The sequence below is a fragment of the Agelaius tricolor genome, unplaced genomic scaffold (genome assembly GCF_023055355.1).
Source record: "Agelaius tricolor isolate 1412-34295 unplaced genomic scaffold, bAgeTri1.0.p SCAF_3, whole genome shotgun sequence".
NCBI lineage: Eukaryota > Metazoa > Chordata > Aves > Passeriformes > Icteridae > Agelaius > Agelaius tricolor.
The window spans coordinates 3,475,953-3,494,288 of record NW_027269263.1 but is presented as its reverse complement, the minus strand read 5'-3'; the positions used below and the strand labels follow the sequence as shown (position 1 = coordinate 3,494,288).

At 43.1% G+C, this 18,336-nt stretch overlaps 1 protein-coding gene across 7 annotated transcripts in view; it reads left to right on the top strand.

The window, feature by feature from the left end:
- CACNA1C (calcium voltage-gated channel subunit alpha1 C) overlaps positions 1–18,336 on the top strand; it is a 416,406-nt gene that overhangs the window by 356,948 nt on the left and 41,122 nt on the right. For 4 of the 7 annotated variants that reach the window (XM_071422182.1, XM_071422179.1, XM_071422177.1 and 1 more), the window contains exon 30: positions 2,330–2,413. In XM_071422182.1, the coding sequence (XP_071278283.1) occupies positions 2,330–2,413 (84 nt within the window). Of the gene's footprint in view, positions 1–1,572; positions 1,657–2,329; positions 2,414–18,336 lie in introns of all 7 variants that reach the window. The other 3 variants (XM_071422178.1, XM_071422181.1, XM_071422183.1) reach the window with 2 other exon arrangements.

Sequence of the window (18,336 nt, the reverse complement as noted above, 5' to 3'; positions counted from 1 at the left end):
CTCTGGCATGGAACCAGCTGGGCAGTGGCTTTTTCTGCTTCATATTTTCTTTTCTTTTTTTCCTGCCCAAAGTGTAATGTTGTTCATAAATGTGAGCCTCAAAGTCTCATGGAGGCAGTGTTTCAGCAGATAGAAAGACACTTTTTGCCAGTGCCTGCTCCTTGTGATGGTTGAACCCACAGTAATCTGAGGTTCCCAAGCCTGACTTTGTACAGTGCCAGTACTGGGATTTTTTTTTTTTCTTTCCTGTCTTTAATTATTTTTTTTTCTTTTCTCCTTTTTGCTTTCTGCAATGCTGCCTGGGAACACAGGCTCACACTTTACCCATGACCTGACTCTTGGACTAAGAATAGCAGTCACAGTGCAGCTCGGGTTCAGTCTCACAGGAGACGAGCTGCAGCTGGGAAACAGGGAGGTCAGGTTAGCCCATGCTCACTAAACCAAACACATGAAAGGAGCATGGAGGATTTTGTATGTTTGCCTCCTTTGAAGACTGGAGAAAAAGAGCAGGAGATTGGCACAGGTGCTCAGTGAGCCAGGATGAATTTTCTTTGCTCATGACATTGACTTGTAGAGGAAGTTTATGTAGAGGTTCATCCCCTAGGCTGAACAGGACCCTTCCAAAAAGGTCCTGTGTCCTTGCAGCCTATCCACCAAAAAATTATGCAAGATAAGGACAGTAAGCAGTGCTGATTAGCATTTCCTGAGCTCTGCTTAGGACAGTGAGATGTTTGGGGTGGCCCCTGAAGTGATCAGCCATCCTTTGTCCTGGACAGCCAAGGTGACAGTGCTGCTGTGGCACTGTCCTTAGCAGGAGTGAGCAACAGGTCTGGCTCTGGGCAATGCTAAGGCAAACTTTGCTCCTGCTGGGACAAGCCAGGCTGCATTCACAGCTCCATTTTGTGGTGCAGGTGTGCTTTCAGAGTAACAGAGATACCAGTCCTGCTCTGTATTATTGAGACGGGACCTAAAGCATTGCTGAAAGAAACTGTAATGACTGAAATGATACTGACTGTGGCTGGGTATAGAGAGAGGTGAGATTTAGATAGCACATCCCCAGCTTGACTGTGCCCTCTCCTCCATGGCACAGCAGCCAGCTATTCCCTGTGCCAGCACAGAGCTCTACAGCTGGAACATGGACTGGGGGATTGATATTGACATTGGGGAGCCATTTTTTGAAGAAACCACATTACCCTATTCCTGTACTCTCCCCACTAAGTCAAATGGGGAGGGTGCTGCATTGCCAGGAATGGAGATGTCTGGAGGAGCTGGTCCTGCAAGCCCCATTCCTGCCAGCAGCCATGCTCAAAATGATCTGTGTGACTTCCCTTCATCCCCTGTCTCAGAGCTGGAGGGGAGGGTGGCTTCTCTGGAATCCCATGAACTGGAGAGGGGCTGCTCACACGAGTCAGGGAACCCAGGCCTAGGCTACAGCTTGAGACACAACAAGTAGACTTAAGAGGAAAACCCCTTGAGGTGTCAGGGCAGAAATTCTAATGGTAATTTTGAACTGTTTTTGTCTGTCTAACATTCCTTTTTAATCCCCATCCTGCCTGCCCCTTCCTTATGTAGGGTTACTTTAGTGATCCTTGGAATGTTTTTGACTTCCTCATCGTAATTGGCAGCATTATAGACGTCATTCTCAGTGAAACTAATGTGAGTATTACTCTACCCTCCCCAGGATACCACCACCTCCTCCTCCTCTGCTGTTCCTTCTCTCTTTCTCTCTTTTTTTCTCTCTCTTTTTGTTTTCTGGTTTTTTTCCCTCTAGTCATGCTTTTATTGAACTTGCCGTCGTCCTTCTCCTTCTCCCAGGGAAAAAAAAAGGAGGGGGGGAAATGCCTCCTTCTTTTTCACTTGTCATAGCTGGCCCCAAGGCTGTGACTGGTGAAAGCGCACAGAGTTTGGGGTGTGTGTGCTTTTTTTCCCTCCAAAAGGTAGACATGCTTGAGTGTAACTTTCTGACTAACCAGGCTTTTGTTGATACCCTCCATCATGTGAAACGTTACAGAGGTTTGAGCAACCAATACTGTAGAGTGGTAAGAGACTATTTAATATGCCCACATAACCTCTTTCTTTTCTTATTTTTTTCCTCTTCTCTCCCTCTTTCATGCTTTTGTTTCGTTTTTATTTTCATTTTATTTTATTTTACTTTTTACTTTTTTTCCCCTCTTTTCTCCCTTTCCCTCTTTCTCTCCCTCCTCTCTCTCTCTCATTCTTTCTTCCTCTCCCTTCTTTCCTCTCTCTCTCTCTCTTTCTCTCTCATTCTTTCTTCCTCTTCCTTCTTTCCTCTTTCTCTCTCTCTCCTTGGCTTCTCTGCCACATGCAGCACTATTTCTGTGATGCATGGAATACATTTGACGCCTTGATTGTTGTGGGTAGCATTGTTGATATAGCAATCACCGAGGTGAACGTAAGTAGCTGGCGTCTGTCCATGATCGTGCCTGCTCTAACATTCGTCTTTCCCGGGTTCTTTTATTTTTTTTTCTCCCTCCCCCTTCCTCCTTTCTTTTATTTTCAGATTTTTTTTTTTGTTTAATTTCAAAGCTCTTTATTCTTTTTTTTTTTTTTTTTTTTTTTTTTTTGCATTTTCTTTGGTTTGGTTTTCTTCTGTTTTAATTTTTTTTTTTTGGAACGACTTAAAGGACTTTTTGACTGTTGCATCATTTTCTTCCCTCCATAATCCGCCTGGCATGAATTAAACTGTATAGCAGGAAAAGTGATGGGAAACGTGGAGTGTAAGTGGAAAAGCTCTTTGTGCCATGGGAAGCTGCTCGAACAGGACTTTGGTGTGCCCAGTGTTATGCTGTGCTTCCCATGGCAGCTCAATACTCTCCACCCCACAGAGAGATAGAGGTCAGTTCTTTCGAGGTGGAACTGAGGGAACCAAAACAGGAATCCTCCCTGTGCCTCCTCACTCAGGCTTCCTCCAAAAGAAATAAATACCAAATTGTCTCTGTTTAGAGGAATCTGCTCCTAATGTTCTGTTTCTAATGTGACTATAATAAACATAGGTAGATAAAATAAAAATAAAGCAGAAATCCCAAAGGAAAACAAAGCACCAGAGTTCCAAACCTTTTTTTTTTTTTGGTTGTTTGCAACCTGATTTGCTCCATCTCTCAAATTGCACCAGCCCAATTGGCACTGATTGGCCCCACTCGTGCCCATCTCAGCAGACAGGTGAGTGAGCCACGGAGACTGAAATGAGCATCTGGTGTGCAGGAAATAAATCACACCAGGCAATTCTTTTCCTATATCTCTTTTTTTGGAGGTAGATGGATATAGAATTATAGGATAAATAGACAAAGGACAGGCAGGAAACACACAGATTTCCAAAAGAAAGACTGTGATGGGTTTATGAGCATGGACAAAAATTACACTGAAAAATGCAGCTTATAAAGGCCAGGAAAATAGAAAAATTGAAAGAAAATTGCTGTAAATATCTTAAAAATCACTCATGAATTTTCAAAATTGTGGGGCTCTTGAATAAACATTCCATCTTGGAATTGTGTGCTGCAAAGGCAACCCATTGCAAGCAGAGAAGTGACAGCATAGTTTTCACTCATTGCTGTGTTTAGAGAAAAATAATCAGGCAGCATTTTGAAAAATAAAAATGCCTCACTTTAAACTTTCCAAACAAAATATTTTCATATCTTGGTTCTAGTTTAATTTCTGTTCAACTTTTTTCTTTTTTTCTTTTTTTTCTTTTTATTCTATAATTCCAAAACAGGAATATATATTCCAGCTGTAACATTTTGATTTTGAATAAATGATTTTTTTAAACTAGTTTATTTTCCTTGTCTTTTAAAAGAATGGAAAATAGTTTTTAACTAGAAAGGAACTTTTATTTTGCATCTCTTAAATGTCCTGCTTTCTGGACACAAAAAGTTGCTTACAACATTTCCCACAGAATGTTGTAAACAATTTTGGTTACCCTTTTACCAGGTAGATATCAGTATTAGTCTGACTTTGTAGAGGGATGTTACAATGAGGCTGAAGTTGTTAATTTTTAAGAGTGAAATTAAAACCTTTTCTCTGCCACACTTGTCGCTAGCAAACTAAGTAGGGAACCTGGCAATAGCCTTCAGATTGTGGAAAAGTTCAATTCTCATCCATGGAGGGAGAACTGTATATGGCACTGGAGGGAATAAGCTCAGTTAACTGGAAATGAATCATGTTAAACATCAATAAGACTTCCCTGACTGATGTATTTGAATCCATACAAAAATCTTCTAAGCAGAAAGGAAGGAAATCCTTTTGTTTTGGTACATAAATAGTCAGAAATCCTAGACTGCAGGAAAATCCAATGGGTCCTTTTGAAGAAATTCAGATTCATCTCCTCATTAGCTCCCATTGTCTGAGAGGAAGAGAGTCACAGCCAGGTGACCTCTTGCTGTTAGTGGTGAGGGATGCTCCCCTCCCAGGACACATCTGTGACAGGGAAATAAATTTCTATTTGGAGGTGCCCACTGGTGACTGGTGAGTGTCTAGCTTTGTTAGGTTTGTCTAGACACCCGGCTCCCAGACATCAAATTTAAGCAGTATAAATCACATTCATCCTCAGCATCTTGCTGAGACAGACATGCTGCTGATGGTTGTTGTGATCTTCAGTCTCCAGGGCTGTCCGTGCTGCTGTGCTTAATTGCCAGCCACAAGGCTCTGTCTCAATTCAAGTTCATGTCAGGCAAGGCCCAGAATCCAGTTTTCAGTTACAGAAGCCTACAAAAAATGAGGGCGTGCCTCTGTCCAAACAACCAGCAGCTGTCTCAGGTGAGGAGGCAGCAGGGTTGGCCCTGACTCTTTTAGTAAGGGCTGTGAAGAGCATTGTGTGATGGTCCCTCTGTTTCCTCTAAAGAATCCTTTCCTTCTATACAGTTTTACAGATCTCTGCACACATCTTTTTGTTACCTGGCATGTTTAAATCTTCTCTTTTTTATCTAGGCAAGTCCTTTGCTACTAGTTTCTAATGTTTGTTACTAAAAACTTGCACAACCTTTTGATGCACTGATAAATAAGCGGCAGCTGTGGATTGAGTTTGTTCTGAAATGTTCTGAAATCCCTTTGCACTTATAACCCTTATTGAATAAGAGAATGTTTTGTATGTTGGTTTGTCCTGTCAGATTCCCTCCCTGCTAGCAGCACTTGATATGTTACAGCTGTAGAAAATGGGCTTTGGAAGTAGCAGCCCATCTTGGACGGCCAAGCAGTGTGAGGCAGTTTATCAGACACACTTCTCCCCTCTCCTCGGGGGCTCGTTGCTTCCTTGCTGTCTGTGGGCTTGAGCAAGCCCTGCCCTGTGTTTCTGTACTCTGTCTTGTCTTGTTCCAAGAGACCTGGGGTCTGAAAAGGCCAGAAACTATAAACCCTAAAATGCCAACCAGCTCTACTAATAGGAGATGTTTAGACTGGTCAGGTGTAGGTAAAAATTTCTGCTGAACTCCTTAGAAGCTGAAGAGTGCTTGTGGTAGGATCTTGGAAGGTGCTGCTCTTGGAGTGAAGGGTCAGTTCTCATTGTGGTCAGTTAGAAGGGAAGATGGACACTCCTGGCACAGGTCAATTTGACCTGCAGCCTTTGACATAAGCCTGAAATCTGTGAGCTTCACCCCATGTTTGCACTCAGGGGAAGCAAACCCAGCAGGCACAGAGCTGTAGTTGCAAGGAGAGCCCTGACTGACTGACAGCCTTCACAGTGTGTGTGTGTAGATATGTGCTTGCTATTGTTTGTGCAGTTCCCCATGTTCTGGTTTGTCTTTCATTTTTTCTTTTGACATTTATTGTTGTTTCTTGAAAAGGGATTTCCCAGATCAAAACCTTCGTTAAGATATATGTGAGTGTGCATGGATGGGTGTTCGTGTGATCACTCCATTACTGGTGCTCCATGTCCCTAAGTGTGTTTGGATGCCTGTATGGGCCACAAATCCACAGGAGAGTGTCCAGACATAAATCCCTGTGTGGGGGGAAAGGAGTGTGAATGCAAGCACAAGTATTTCATGTGTATTTGCTGTTGATGGATTCAGGGGCTGCTGTGTGTGTAACTGAGCCCGTGTGACTGGCTCACTGTGAGAGCTGGGTGTGGATGAGTGTGCCTGGGAGTTCCCTGAATGCAGGAATGCTCCCCTGCATGCCCGTGGGTGAGTGTGCACCTGCATGCCCAGCTCAGCACTTCATTAGCATGGCTGTGCATTCCAAAAGAGTGGGAAGCCATGGGGCTGCAGGGTAGGCCCCCCTCAGCATTTCTGAGTCCTTCAGGAAGCCTTCACGTAAAACACCTCCATGGTTGGGAATATGTCAAGCAGTAAGTCCAACCATGTCAAACAATAAGTCCATCTTGCTGCCTGCATCCTGGGAACATCTCCCAAGTCCCCTCAAGGAGCTCCACAGACACACAGAGGCAGTTCACACAACTAAGTGCAAAGGGCTCAGAGAAGGTCAAAATCTGGCGGGTTTGAAAACTTCAGGGTGGTACAGTTTCTGCCAAATTCACCTTTTAATTGTATCACTCTGAAGCTGCATTTTCATAGCTTTCCTCTCAGTGACTGCTGTACAACTAACTTTCTAGCCACAAAATTAAGATTTGTTTTTGCCCCCAAAAAAGTTTTTTGAAATATTCAGTGTTTCTGTTTTGGGGCACTCTTGTGCCACTTCTTAAGTAACTAAAGAGGGAGGAAAGGACTTTTTAATCTTTTGTTAAACAAAAAAACTTCCAAGGCAGAGACCACCTCTACTGCTGTCTTCAAGACAAAGAATGGGTTTTGGGGAGTAAGATGAAAAATGGTATAATGTGTGAGGCCTGGGATGTAGGGCCTGTGGATTATATTCTTTGTAGATCCCTGTACTTCAGTCTTCCCAACAGTGGAGACTGTTATTATTCCTTATGTTAAAAAAGTATTAGTAGAGTTTGCAAAACCCCTTTAGAAGAAAATGTTGAGGTGGTAAAAATTATTACTCTCTATTATAATTAGAAATAAATCTGATAGGAGTTGAATAAAACCCAGCAGGTTTGGACTGTATCATCCCAGAAGTAGCCCCAAGCACAGAGTAGCACTTCCTTCCTTTCCACGTCAGCAGACACAGCCTGGAGTTGAGTGCTGTAAAGGTGACTAACAGCCTGCTGTCCCCTCCTGCAGGCTAAGAAAGTTTCTCATTATTGTTTGTTGCTCTGTATCAAATGGGAAAATCAAGTTCCATTTGTGCTGTGCCACGGTGCCCAAAGTGATGAAAGAAACACAGTTACACCCTGAGTCACTGGGAAAGCTCTTCATGTGACCTCCTTCCCCTTGGTCAGAGAGGAAAACTGACTTTGCCTTGGTCCACAGGGTCCTTTTTCCTTCATCCCTCCCCTGCCAGGGTCAGACCAAAGAGACTGCATGGCTCAGTCCTCATTTGCCACCAAAGCAAGGCTCATATCCGTGCCCACAGAGCTGGAGGAGCCTCTGGGGGTTGCTCATCCAGCTGCACAGGGCAGCTCATGGCCTGTGAGAGCTCCAGGGGCATGTCCAGGTGGGAACACCTGTGTCTCCAGAGCAGCACAGTGACAGAGGGGGTGTTGAGTGTTTGATTCCATCTGTCTGTCTGGAAAGGCTGTCAGGGAGGGAGAGTTTGTGCCTATCTGTGGGCCTGTCTCTGAGGGCTTCTGCTGGTACCTCTGAGCACATCTGCATGTGCAGGTGCCTCTGTGTTTGTCAGCTGTGCTTGGGGGTGCATGAGGATGACTGAGAAAACCATCTGGACTGGTGGCCACCCTGCCTGCTCATTCAGTGCCACAGCTGCACAGTGTCTGAGTGTGTCTGTGAACCCTGCAGGAGGCACAGGGGAGGAGGAGTTACCCAGCACAGGTACACAAGGCCATGCAGCAGATGTGATGAGGCAGGGGGTGAGCGTGGTTACAAGATGAGAACTGTCAGGGGTAGGGAACTGGTGACTTGAGGGTTTTTGTGAAAATGGAATATTTTCGTGCATAAACTGCCCTCCTGTTGTAGCATCACATGTTTCTCTAAGAGTGAACATTGCAAGTGGTTTGAGATGGAAATGGTGGGGCATTAATGGGAGAGATGACAGGAAGGGAGTGCAGAGTTGTGTGTGGGCATCTGGGAGACAAAGGACTTGGGTGTCTCAGGAAGTAGCCCCCCTGTGAAAGTTAGGGAAACACAAACCCCACCTTGGTGTGTTACTTCCCTAAAAAATGTTGGTGAGGTCTGTTTTGCCCCAGCCTTATGGGTAATGGTTTGATGTTTGTCCTTCAGGTGTTCAGGAGAGCTGAGTACTTTATACCTTGCACTTCTGGAAAGTTTTCCAAGTTCTGTTAAGAAGTCAGCAGAGGGTTGCAGCTTGATTGAATCCTGAGTACTAGTGCAGTAAGGCCAGAGAAATACCAAAGCATTGAGCTCCCAAGACTTGGAGACTTGTGCAGTGATTTCTCATTTAGTCTATTTTATTTCTGATGTTTAAACCAGGCGCATGAGGCCTTTTTTTACAATCATCTTGCTTTTGGTGTCAAGAGGCTTCATATTATTTGCCACGAGCTCCTGCTCCCATTCTTTAGAATATCTGAAAGCCTATACCTAAATCTCCCTTTCACCCTCTCCTGCACTCCTCCCTTTTAACCCACACCCTGCCTCTCTTCCTTTTCTCCCTCACTTTCCTCTCCCCTTCTCCAGCCACACTAAACCCCCTGAGTTCATTTTCACTCCCAACCAATGTGTCTGAAGGCAGAGAACCAGGGCTGAGACCCTGCAGTCCTCGTCCAGGCGGCGCCGCCTGCGCCAGGACTGCAGCGCGCGGCCCTGCCGCCCTCCTGGGCACACACCCCTCCCTCCAAGGGAGCAAGGATCGCGGGAAGGACGACTTGCATCCAGCCTGCACCTCACTTGGGACTGCCATTCATCTCTGTCGCTGTGCCTGTCTGTCTGTCTTTCTCTGCCTGTCTGGTTCTCTCCGCTTCCATGCCCTTTGCTGCTCAGATTTTGGCCGTCAGCTGCCGCCACCCAATCTTTGCGGTTCCCACAACCCGCAAGCTCATTTAACCAAACCTTCTGAAAGAGGCAGAAAAGATCTCCCCCCGCTCTCCTTTCTCCCCCTCTCAAATGCCATCTGGGTAGCAGAGGCCTCCAAATTATGTAGCAAAGGGCTGGAGAAGCACAGTGGCTTCTTTTGACATCCTGTGTTGTCACTCCCTTACTGCTGCCATCCCAGAAGTTGTCCGTAGTCCTGAGCTCTCCCTGTGTGCGTGTATATGTATGTGTATATGACTTGTTTTCTTTTTGGAAAAACTACTGCTAAAATTGGTGGTGGGTGGAGGGTGGATTGAGTTTGCCTTTTTTTTTTTATTTTCTTTTTTTAATCTGGTGGTGTTTTCTATCACTGGAATAATTCAGGTAACACACCACGGTGGCTCCAGCTGTAGGAAACCATGTTGAAGCATGGTTGTGAGCTGTAGCAGTGGCAAGTGCTTTATTTTGCCTTGATGAACTTCAGGAGAGCTGCCCTAGACTCTTCCACAGCTTAGGCTTAGATCAATTTGAATTTGATCACTTCCCATGCTTAATCAACAATTTTAGTGCATGTTTTTCACCCTGTATTGGTGAGAAAGAAGTATGGTATGACTACCCAACCACAACCATGTTTGAACAGGGTTATTTTTGGTTATATTTATGTATATATTTATCATGATGATGGGGCCTCTTTTTTGTTTTTTGGTTTTTTTTAATTTTAATCTCTTTTCTTTAAAATGTTGGTATTTTGAGTGCATTTCCAGAGTTCATAATGTGAGATGTTCTTTAAAAGAGGTGATTTTGGTAACTGCACAACTTTTTCTGTATGGAAATCTATATGAAATATGGATTATCAGAAAAAAGTATGTATTTTCTGCAAAAGAAAGGGATACGAAATGCAAATGACTCCTTCCTCAGTTTACCTGAGTATTTGAGCTGTTGTTAGCAGTGCTAGCACCATAAGAAGAAGGCAGGTAATTCCCACTTTGAAAGACTCTTCATACCACCCAATTTTAAGGAGGTACCTCAATATTGTTATTTCCACAAAATTGTTATACTTGGCTTCTGACATTACTCCAGGCCCATGGAAAAATCAGAATGTATTTTAATGCAGGGAAGACTTAAGAGTAGCATAAAAATAAATTTGTCTTACTGGAAAAATTTAACCACACATATTCTCATTAATTAAAATAGGAGAAACCAAAGATAAAGAATCCAGGAGAACAAATTTTTAGAAGCTTAATGTGAAAGCAACAAAAAGAAATTTAGACAGCCCTATGACTGTAAGACCTGATGCATAAACCTGTCTGGAGTCCTTCTAAGTGAAAATATTTAAATTGGTGGCCCACAGCATCTCACTGACTGCCCTGAGGAGTGAATTGTGCTTTTAATTAGAGCAGGCTTGCACATACCCAAAACCTTGCAGGGTTTTAAGGCCTTTAGAGCAGAAGTCCTCTTTTCTTATTTGACTGTAAATTATTGCTATAATAATAGTAAAAGCTAATAGTAGGAACACAAAGAACCACAGACCTTGTCCTGTGTTGGTTCAGTAGTAAAAATAAGTGTATGACATCTACATTTCAGTACAAAGAGCTCTTTTAAAAGCCTATATCCAGGTTTTCTGACCAGTATTTAATTTTACTTGTCATTTTTCTATCCCAGTACTTTGAAGAAAAAGTCCACTACAATATTCTGGCATCAACATCTGTGATATATTACAGTTATATTTCATTTTCCTCTTAATTCCAATGTGTTTTTCCACAAAGCTAGTTAAAACACTCAAATTAAAAAGAGCTACCCCAAGCTGATTATTTTTTTCCATTGGCTTGCTAGCCAGGATAAATCATTCCTTTTGCCTAGCAGAAGTTTCTTTTAACTTTCCCTGAACTCTAATAGAGATTGTATCTTTATATGAATCCAAAGGAAAATCTCTTGATTTTTTTTTTTGACTCTTGTATTCCTTAGATCATCTCTAAATATATTAATGTTAATTAATGATCTCTAAGCACCCTAAATTCCATGGTCAAAAAGGTGCTTGGGTGAGTTCAAATCCAGCTGGTTCTGTCATCTTCGGCAGTTCCCTGAAGCAGTGAAAGATGTTTCTGGCATTTAATTCTCTTTTTTCTCAGACCTACCTTGCTGAGAATGCCCAAGGAATTTTCCAGTGTCGCTGTTCTCCATACACAAGCTGCAGTAACAGAGAGGGCACAAACCCCTGCATTTCACTCACTCAGTTTTGCTGCAAAAAGCAGCAAGCTCCTGCTCTTCATGCAAAAGCTCCTGCTCTTCATGCAAATCACAAGAGCTTTTAGTATTGGTGTACAAGACCTCACTGTGTGCACCATCTTGTACATATTTAGCTAAATTCTAACTCATCCCAGGCTGCACTGCCAGTTGCAATGAAAGCAACGGAGGTGATGGAAGAAGGGAAGACACACACAAGCATTTTTTACTTTTTTTCTTCTTTATCTTGCTCTTCTCCCCCATCTTCTTTTCCCTAGTGTTTTCCTCCCAGTTTTGCTGAAATCTTGGGCAGCAGACATTTACAGCAATGCAGTAGGAAGTTCCCCTCTATCTTATCTAGCAGTAGATTTTCCTCTCTGTCTTCAGCCAGATCCCATCAGTCCAGGGAAGAGCTGCTCCCCTTGGTGAGGGTTTTTGTGTGAGGCACTGGGCAGCCTTTCAGCATGGGGATGGTACCAGTCTGCAAACCTAAAAGTACAGACCTCCCATCAAATACACATCCAGTTGTGGGGGCTTTGCTGCTCACCCAGATTTGTAATCAAAGGTAAACACATATAAATTAATTCTACCCTTTCTAATATAGTCAATATAGCACCCTCATTTATCTCTTGCCTTGCTTCCTCTACATTCTCATGCACCAGCCAGCAAACACAGGAGAGGTGGTTCTTTTATTATTTCTTCGTAGACATCTGGTTTGTAAATGGCTGTGCTCTTACCTTCACTCCCTGATCTGTTCTTTGAGGAGACTGTCTGGCACAAGATGCCAACAAAACCACTTCTGCTTCATCTATCTCCCTGGGCATCTGCTCAATAGGACCCATTCCCTGCTGCAGCCAGATGACCGAGCTGTGGGGACTGGAATCAGCTCATGGTCAGCTGATTGATGGCCAAAAAATGTGACTTGGCTCTAATTGCTCTTGCAGGGTAATGGGACATCCCAGCTGGTGGCACCCCAGTTGTTGTCTCCAGCTCCACTTTGAAGCTCTGAGACACCAGCCAGCAGTGCTGCCTGCTGAGCCTTGTCTGAGGGGCTGGGAGAAAATCTCCTTCATCCAAGGCCAGACATCATTATATAAGATGAACAGACATGAAGGCAAAGATGCCTCAGCTGTAAAGAAACACTTGTTAATAGGAAACATCAAAACAAATTGATGTTTAGAGACAGGGAATTTGAGACTCAACTGTTGGACCATACTTGAACACAGTAAATCACACAGAGTGAGCATTACATATCATCTAAACAGTCCCTATCCTTGTTTGGTTTTTTACCAAAGAATTCATCAAATCAATAATAATTTATTCTTGGAAAGATGTGTAGAACAAGAAAATGTTGCTAAGTAGCTTTGTAAGATCTATTCCCAGTCTCCATATGACCACTTCTAATGTTTTCTGATAATGCCTGTGATGGGCATTTCAAATCCCAGAATGACATGTACAGACTTTATTGTATCCCATAATATCACACAGGAATCCAATGAGCCTGTAGGCTGCTTTTTTCTTAGGAAAATGTTCCATATCAACATTAAATAACTTTCTAATGTAAAAGGCAATGAAAAGACACAGACTGGGAATTAAAAGTAGCTGCTACAAATCTCAGATGAAAATGGTCCATAACAATCTCTCTGTTTGGGCTGCCGGTATCTGTAGATATCCTCCCTTGAGCAAAGATTAATTACACAGAACTGGCTGGGGCTGATAGTTCACCTACAGTCATCCAGAGCCTCTTGCAATCCACAGACCCAGTGCTTTGAAACCAAGGTGGATTGGGTTTTCTCCTGCTTCCACCAGCATGTGCAGCTCCTTTAAGCACCTTCATCAAAGCACAAGATGGCTCATCCATCTCCACACTCTCCCAGAGCCTCTGGGCTTTCCAAAGGATGGGTCCTGGCAATACTGCATGTGGAATCTTTCAGCTGGTAGCCTACCTGCCTCCCTTCCCAGGAAAACCTGCTCCTGGTCCAGAGTCTCTCTGGCTCCAGCACTCCCCAGAGTTCTACTGAGGAGTGGGCATTTTGCTGCAGACCACCGGGCTCCTTCCAACCTTAACACCCCCAGTGTAATCAGGACTTGTGCAGTACAGCAAAGAAGCTACTGAAATTTCCTTCTGGACTCATATGCTTCTGGAACCCTATAAATTCCAAAGGTCTCCCTCCTCCTTTCAGCCTGAGGCTGACCAGAGGAACCCCAGAAACACCCAATACACAGAGAGCACCAAGTTTCACTCTGTTCTTCATTTTTCCTTCTTCCTTGTCCTTTTCCCACACCATGAAATCCCATCAGCTAATTCAGAAATAATTAACAAATATCTGCAGAAGTGCTCAAACATCCAGTGCAGAGAAGACAAACACAGCCATGGCAGCAGAAGGACATGCCTCTGGGAGTTTGTTTAATTCCTCATCAATCACCAAAATCCTCATAAATCACCAGTCTACAGGGAAGAAGAAGCCTGTAGATGCCACTCACCCTCTCAGCACAAATGGAGCATTGCCAAGTGTTGGACACAAAGTTCCTGCCTATCAGTGGCTCAGGAAGTTCATCTCAGAGAAGAGCTCTGTTGCCCTTCTCATTTCCAAGGCAGGCTGTGGGATGCTACAAGAAATGGAAAAATCAGTTCTTACACAATGCACAACTAAGTCATTTGGACTGGCATGGATGTTTTGAACAGTCTTTTTCTTCTGTTTTATTTTGACATCAAAATCGGTGTCATGGTCTTAGTAGACAAGAACCTGAGCAGGCCAAGTGTGTCAGAGAACATCTCCCAGCTTGCAGCCCTCCACAGCAGCTGTGCTTTCACAACACTGCTGCAGGTAAGTCAAGATGATGGATTTATTTGGGTGTTTGGGATGGGACAACGTGGATTTGAAAATATCTGTTACTTGGAATGAAAACCAGATACAGGCCATGCTCCTTTTGGAAAACCTGTCCACAGGTTTCTCTCCCTCTTCCCTCCCAGAAAATGAAAAAAAGAGGAAAGAATAATGAGTAATGTAATTCAGAACATAAATCTCTCTAAAGAGGTGGAGGAAAAGAAGACTGCCTTTTCCAGCACAGTGATAAATACACTGCTGAGTTTGATGTTTAAAAGCCATGTTAACTTTGCCTCAGGAAATGCAGTGAAGCACATTGGACTGCTCAGGAACAGAAATGAGGACACTGTTGGCATGGATGGTAATAAAAGTGAGGAAAGCTGGAAAGCTGAATTCTCCCTCTCACTCTCTCTCCTTCTTGCTCAGTGGCCTGTTCTGTTCCCAAGGTCATCCCCCTCAGGCTGCTCTGGGCTGGGACAGACTGATCATCTCCTTGGGGAGCCATTGCCCTGTGAATCAAGAACTGGTCAGATGAAAAGCCAAGTTTAATGAAAAAAAAGTTCATCACACATGGCTCCTGGCAGAGGCATTCAAATCAGCAAAACCTCTCCTCTCTTACTCGAACAGAAGATCCTCAAAGTCTCTCCACCTGTAAAACAAAAAGCCCTGCACACATATAGCCTTTCAACATTTATTTTCATGGCTCAATTTCCTTAGCACCTTCTCATCCAGATGTTCTAGGGCTTCTTCTGGCTGTCTGTCCCACAGAACTCAAATGATGAAGCACAGGCAAGCTGCACCTGCCTCTCTGAGTCAGACCAGTAGCTGTACCTGAAGATGAGCACTACATCTCTGATAGTGGTCAGTATCTGCTTCTTTCTCAGGAGCCTCCCAGGTTTGATTACCATGAGGCTTGATTTCCCAAAGCTAATGAGAGGGATTATTAAAATATCCTGAAAATTAAGAATAATTTGCATAGATATACTTTACCAATTGTTCTGATTTTCTGAAAGTCATGGGGGAAAATTAGAGCTTTTAGCTGTGTGAAAAAGCAGCCCTTTCATTACTTGTCCTCTAATTGTCAATCTAGGGTAATCTGCCTAACCAAATAAAATCAATTGACTTTCCTTATATTTACCTTAAGCACTTGGAGCCATAAGACTTCTGTCTGACAATTTTTGGATGTATATATATATGAAAATAATTTATAAGCTATTCAAATTTGTATGATTTGCATATTAGAAGCTAATTAGAAAAGCAAGCTCCAGAATTTCAAAATCTTAGAATCCATAGGAAATGAAGGGAAAAAAAACTGATAGCTGCAGGACTCATTTGCTTAAGAAGTTACCTTGCCCTTATTAACTGTATTCAAAACAGGCTTTTGTTGCATAGGGATATGGTAATGTTTCCCCTGAGGTCTGAGATCATGTGGAATCAGTGAAGTATAAATGCATATATATTGCATTTGGATGAGCTGACACTTGGTGTCTCCTGGCCCCCATGAGTTAATGCAGGCAGAAATGTAATGGCAAACCTCATTGCAGATGTTGCATTTTCCCCAATTCCCCTCCTTGCAACAAATGAAATTTTAACTCCGTGCTGCAGGAGAGCTCAGTCTCCTCTGCAGAGCTGAGTATCAGCATTTTATATTGCACTGGAACACCCTCAGAGCTTTTTCCAGGGAAATCCACAAGTATTCACCATTTGCCCCAGTAAAGGCAGCATCACACCCCTCAATTCCCAGTTTTCCTGTAAGATGGTGCCCTTTTCTAATAGGCATTAAATTATCCAAAAAAGCCTCCAGTGCTTCACCCAGATTAGAGCTACACAGAGGCTGGATTTTTTTTGTTTCCAAAAGCCCCTTGTAACATTTTTTTTCTGTTTTAAAATAGAAGGAACATTTAAAGTTGAAAAACTTTCAGTAAAAGATCATTTTTATTGAAATAATCAAGATTCAAGACATATGCTTAAGTAAAGTAAAAGCAGTTTAATCTGGCATTGATTTTTTTTTCTCAGTTATATATGATTTATAATGGAAATGTAAACCAAATTAAAATGTGTGAGGACAAAATGTGAGATTTCAACCTTACATTTCTGAAATGCCTGTTTGAGAATTGGCATGTTTCTACAGAACATTTGACTTTCAGCATCAGCATTCTTCTAACAGAAAATATTTTTGCAGGGGGAAAAAAATGAATTTTGGCTAGTTTTATTCAAAATGTTCCCAGAAATTTTCAAAGAGCTTCTTACTTAAAGGAAGATGGCACAGTTTGAGAAGCTTTTCTGATTTGTTCTTGTGGGGTATTTTTTTGGGGGGTACTTTTGGGGGGGTTTTTTTGGTTGTTGGTTTTTTTTTTCCCTGCTAATAATTTGATTTCACTGTAAGATTGTGGGAATTTACTATTATGCCATCTGCAATCCAGTAGTATTCCCTGTCAGAGAAATAACAGATACATTTCTGCCTGGCCTCATAATAACTTCACAGACTTTTGGTGGCTGGTGGGTTATCTCCAGGGCTCTTGTGATTAAAACCTCAGACAGCAGTGGCAGACAGATGGCTCTGGAAGGGGCTGTGGTAACTCCCCAGTGGAATGGCAGACTATTACCTGCCAGCAGTCAGGTTGATTTGAAGCCCTGACTTTTTCCAGCTCTCCACAAAGACTTGTGCAACTCAGCCTCCTGAGGTCACTTCAGATTTTTGACACTACAAATACAAGAGGATGTCTAGTGTCTTCTTTTACCATGTCTCTACGGCACAGATAACTTCTAAACCTCTTTTTTTTCCCCCATACTTTGGTAAATTCTTGTTCTTCTTGAAACTCACAACCTTGCAGATCCCATCTCAGTGTAACCACATGGGAAGGAAACATCTCCAGAAGAGCAGTGTGGTTTCTCATTGCCAAATGTGTGCTTTTAATTCCCCTCCACATCTTGCCTACGGCTTTGATGAGTTCATTTCCCCAGAATGTCTCTTGCCATACTTCATCTTGTGTCCAAAGTCACAGATGCAGCATGGCTGAAGTAGGACTCTTGGAGGAGACCTAAAGACCTTGATCTAGAAAAGACCAATATCCTACAAATGCCAAGGAACTATACAACACTTCAGCCTGCTCAGGAAGCTCTGCAGAGCAGGTTCTTAGAGGCACCCTTCCTGCAGTGAGGAGAAAAAAGCAAGAAGAGAATATGTGTCACCCCTTTCCTCATGGGACAAGGCTGACAGACCAACTGTCAAGTTTCCAACAGATATGGCATCTTCATGGGTAACTTTTCATTCTCCAAATTCAACAATCAAGGAAATACCTTAGCAGATATCCATCAATCCATCACCAGCAACCAGTGCTCTCAGTGGGCTCCTAGAAGCTTCATCCATGAGCCACAGTTTCCTCAGTGGAGAAAGGGCATTACAGATTGCTGGTCACAAAAGGCAGCATAAGCATCTGACCACTCATTCTCCTGAGAAATATGGAGCTACTCTGTCATATTGTGGTGCCAGCATCTCAAAGACACATTTCCTCTCATCTCTTCCAACCTAGAGCTATCAGGCACAACTAGAAGGTTGCAGTTGTACCTCTGCATTGACTGAGACAACTCCAGTGAAGCAGTTATAACATTGTGCGTTCAGCTGCTCAAATGCTCTCCACAACATAAAGCTTGAATTATCTCTGGCAAAAAAGAGATTCCTTCCTGCGAATAAAAATGCTGTTAAAAAGTAAAAAGCTATCCGCAAGGAAGTTCTGTTCCTCAAACTTCAGGGAGAAGATCAGTTTGGACTTCGTAGCAAAGGCTAGATCCACTCCAAGGGAGTTGAACTCATCTTCAGTGTGTCCTGTGGTGTAGAATTGCTACCATCAGCAATGGGAATGCTGCCTGCCTGTCCTGTCATCAGCAGCTACTGAACAGCTACTGACACTTACCCAGCAGTGGAGGAGCCTCCATGGTGATGTGGATTAAACACATTCTGTACAGACCTAATGAAGCTCCCTTTCAGACACTTCCAGGGGCTGCTGCTCTGCAGAGCCATTACAGTTGTCAGCAAACCAGCCAAAAGGAGCTCAAACCTCCCAACATGGTCCTCTGTCTCCAGTGTTCCACAAGGATGAGGTGGGGTTGATATCTCTTCTCTGGAATTTCCTACTGAAACTTTCATTTGAATCTGCCTATTAACACACTTTCTTGTTTTCTTCCAAATCTTTATCCATAAGATATTCTAAGCCATGGATATTACAGGGAACTTGGATACTACTGTGAATATACAAAGCCTTTTTGCTCATATTTTTGCTGCTGTCTTTACAGGT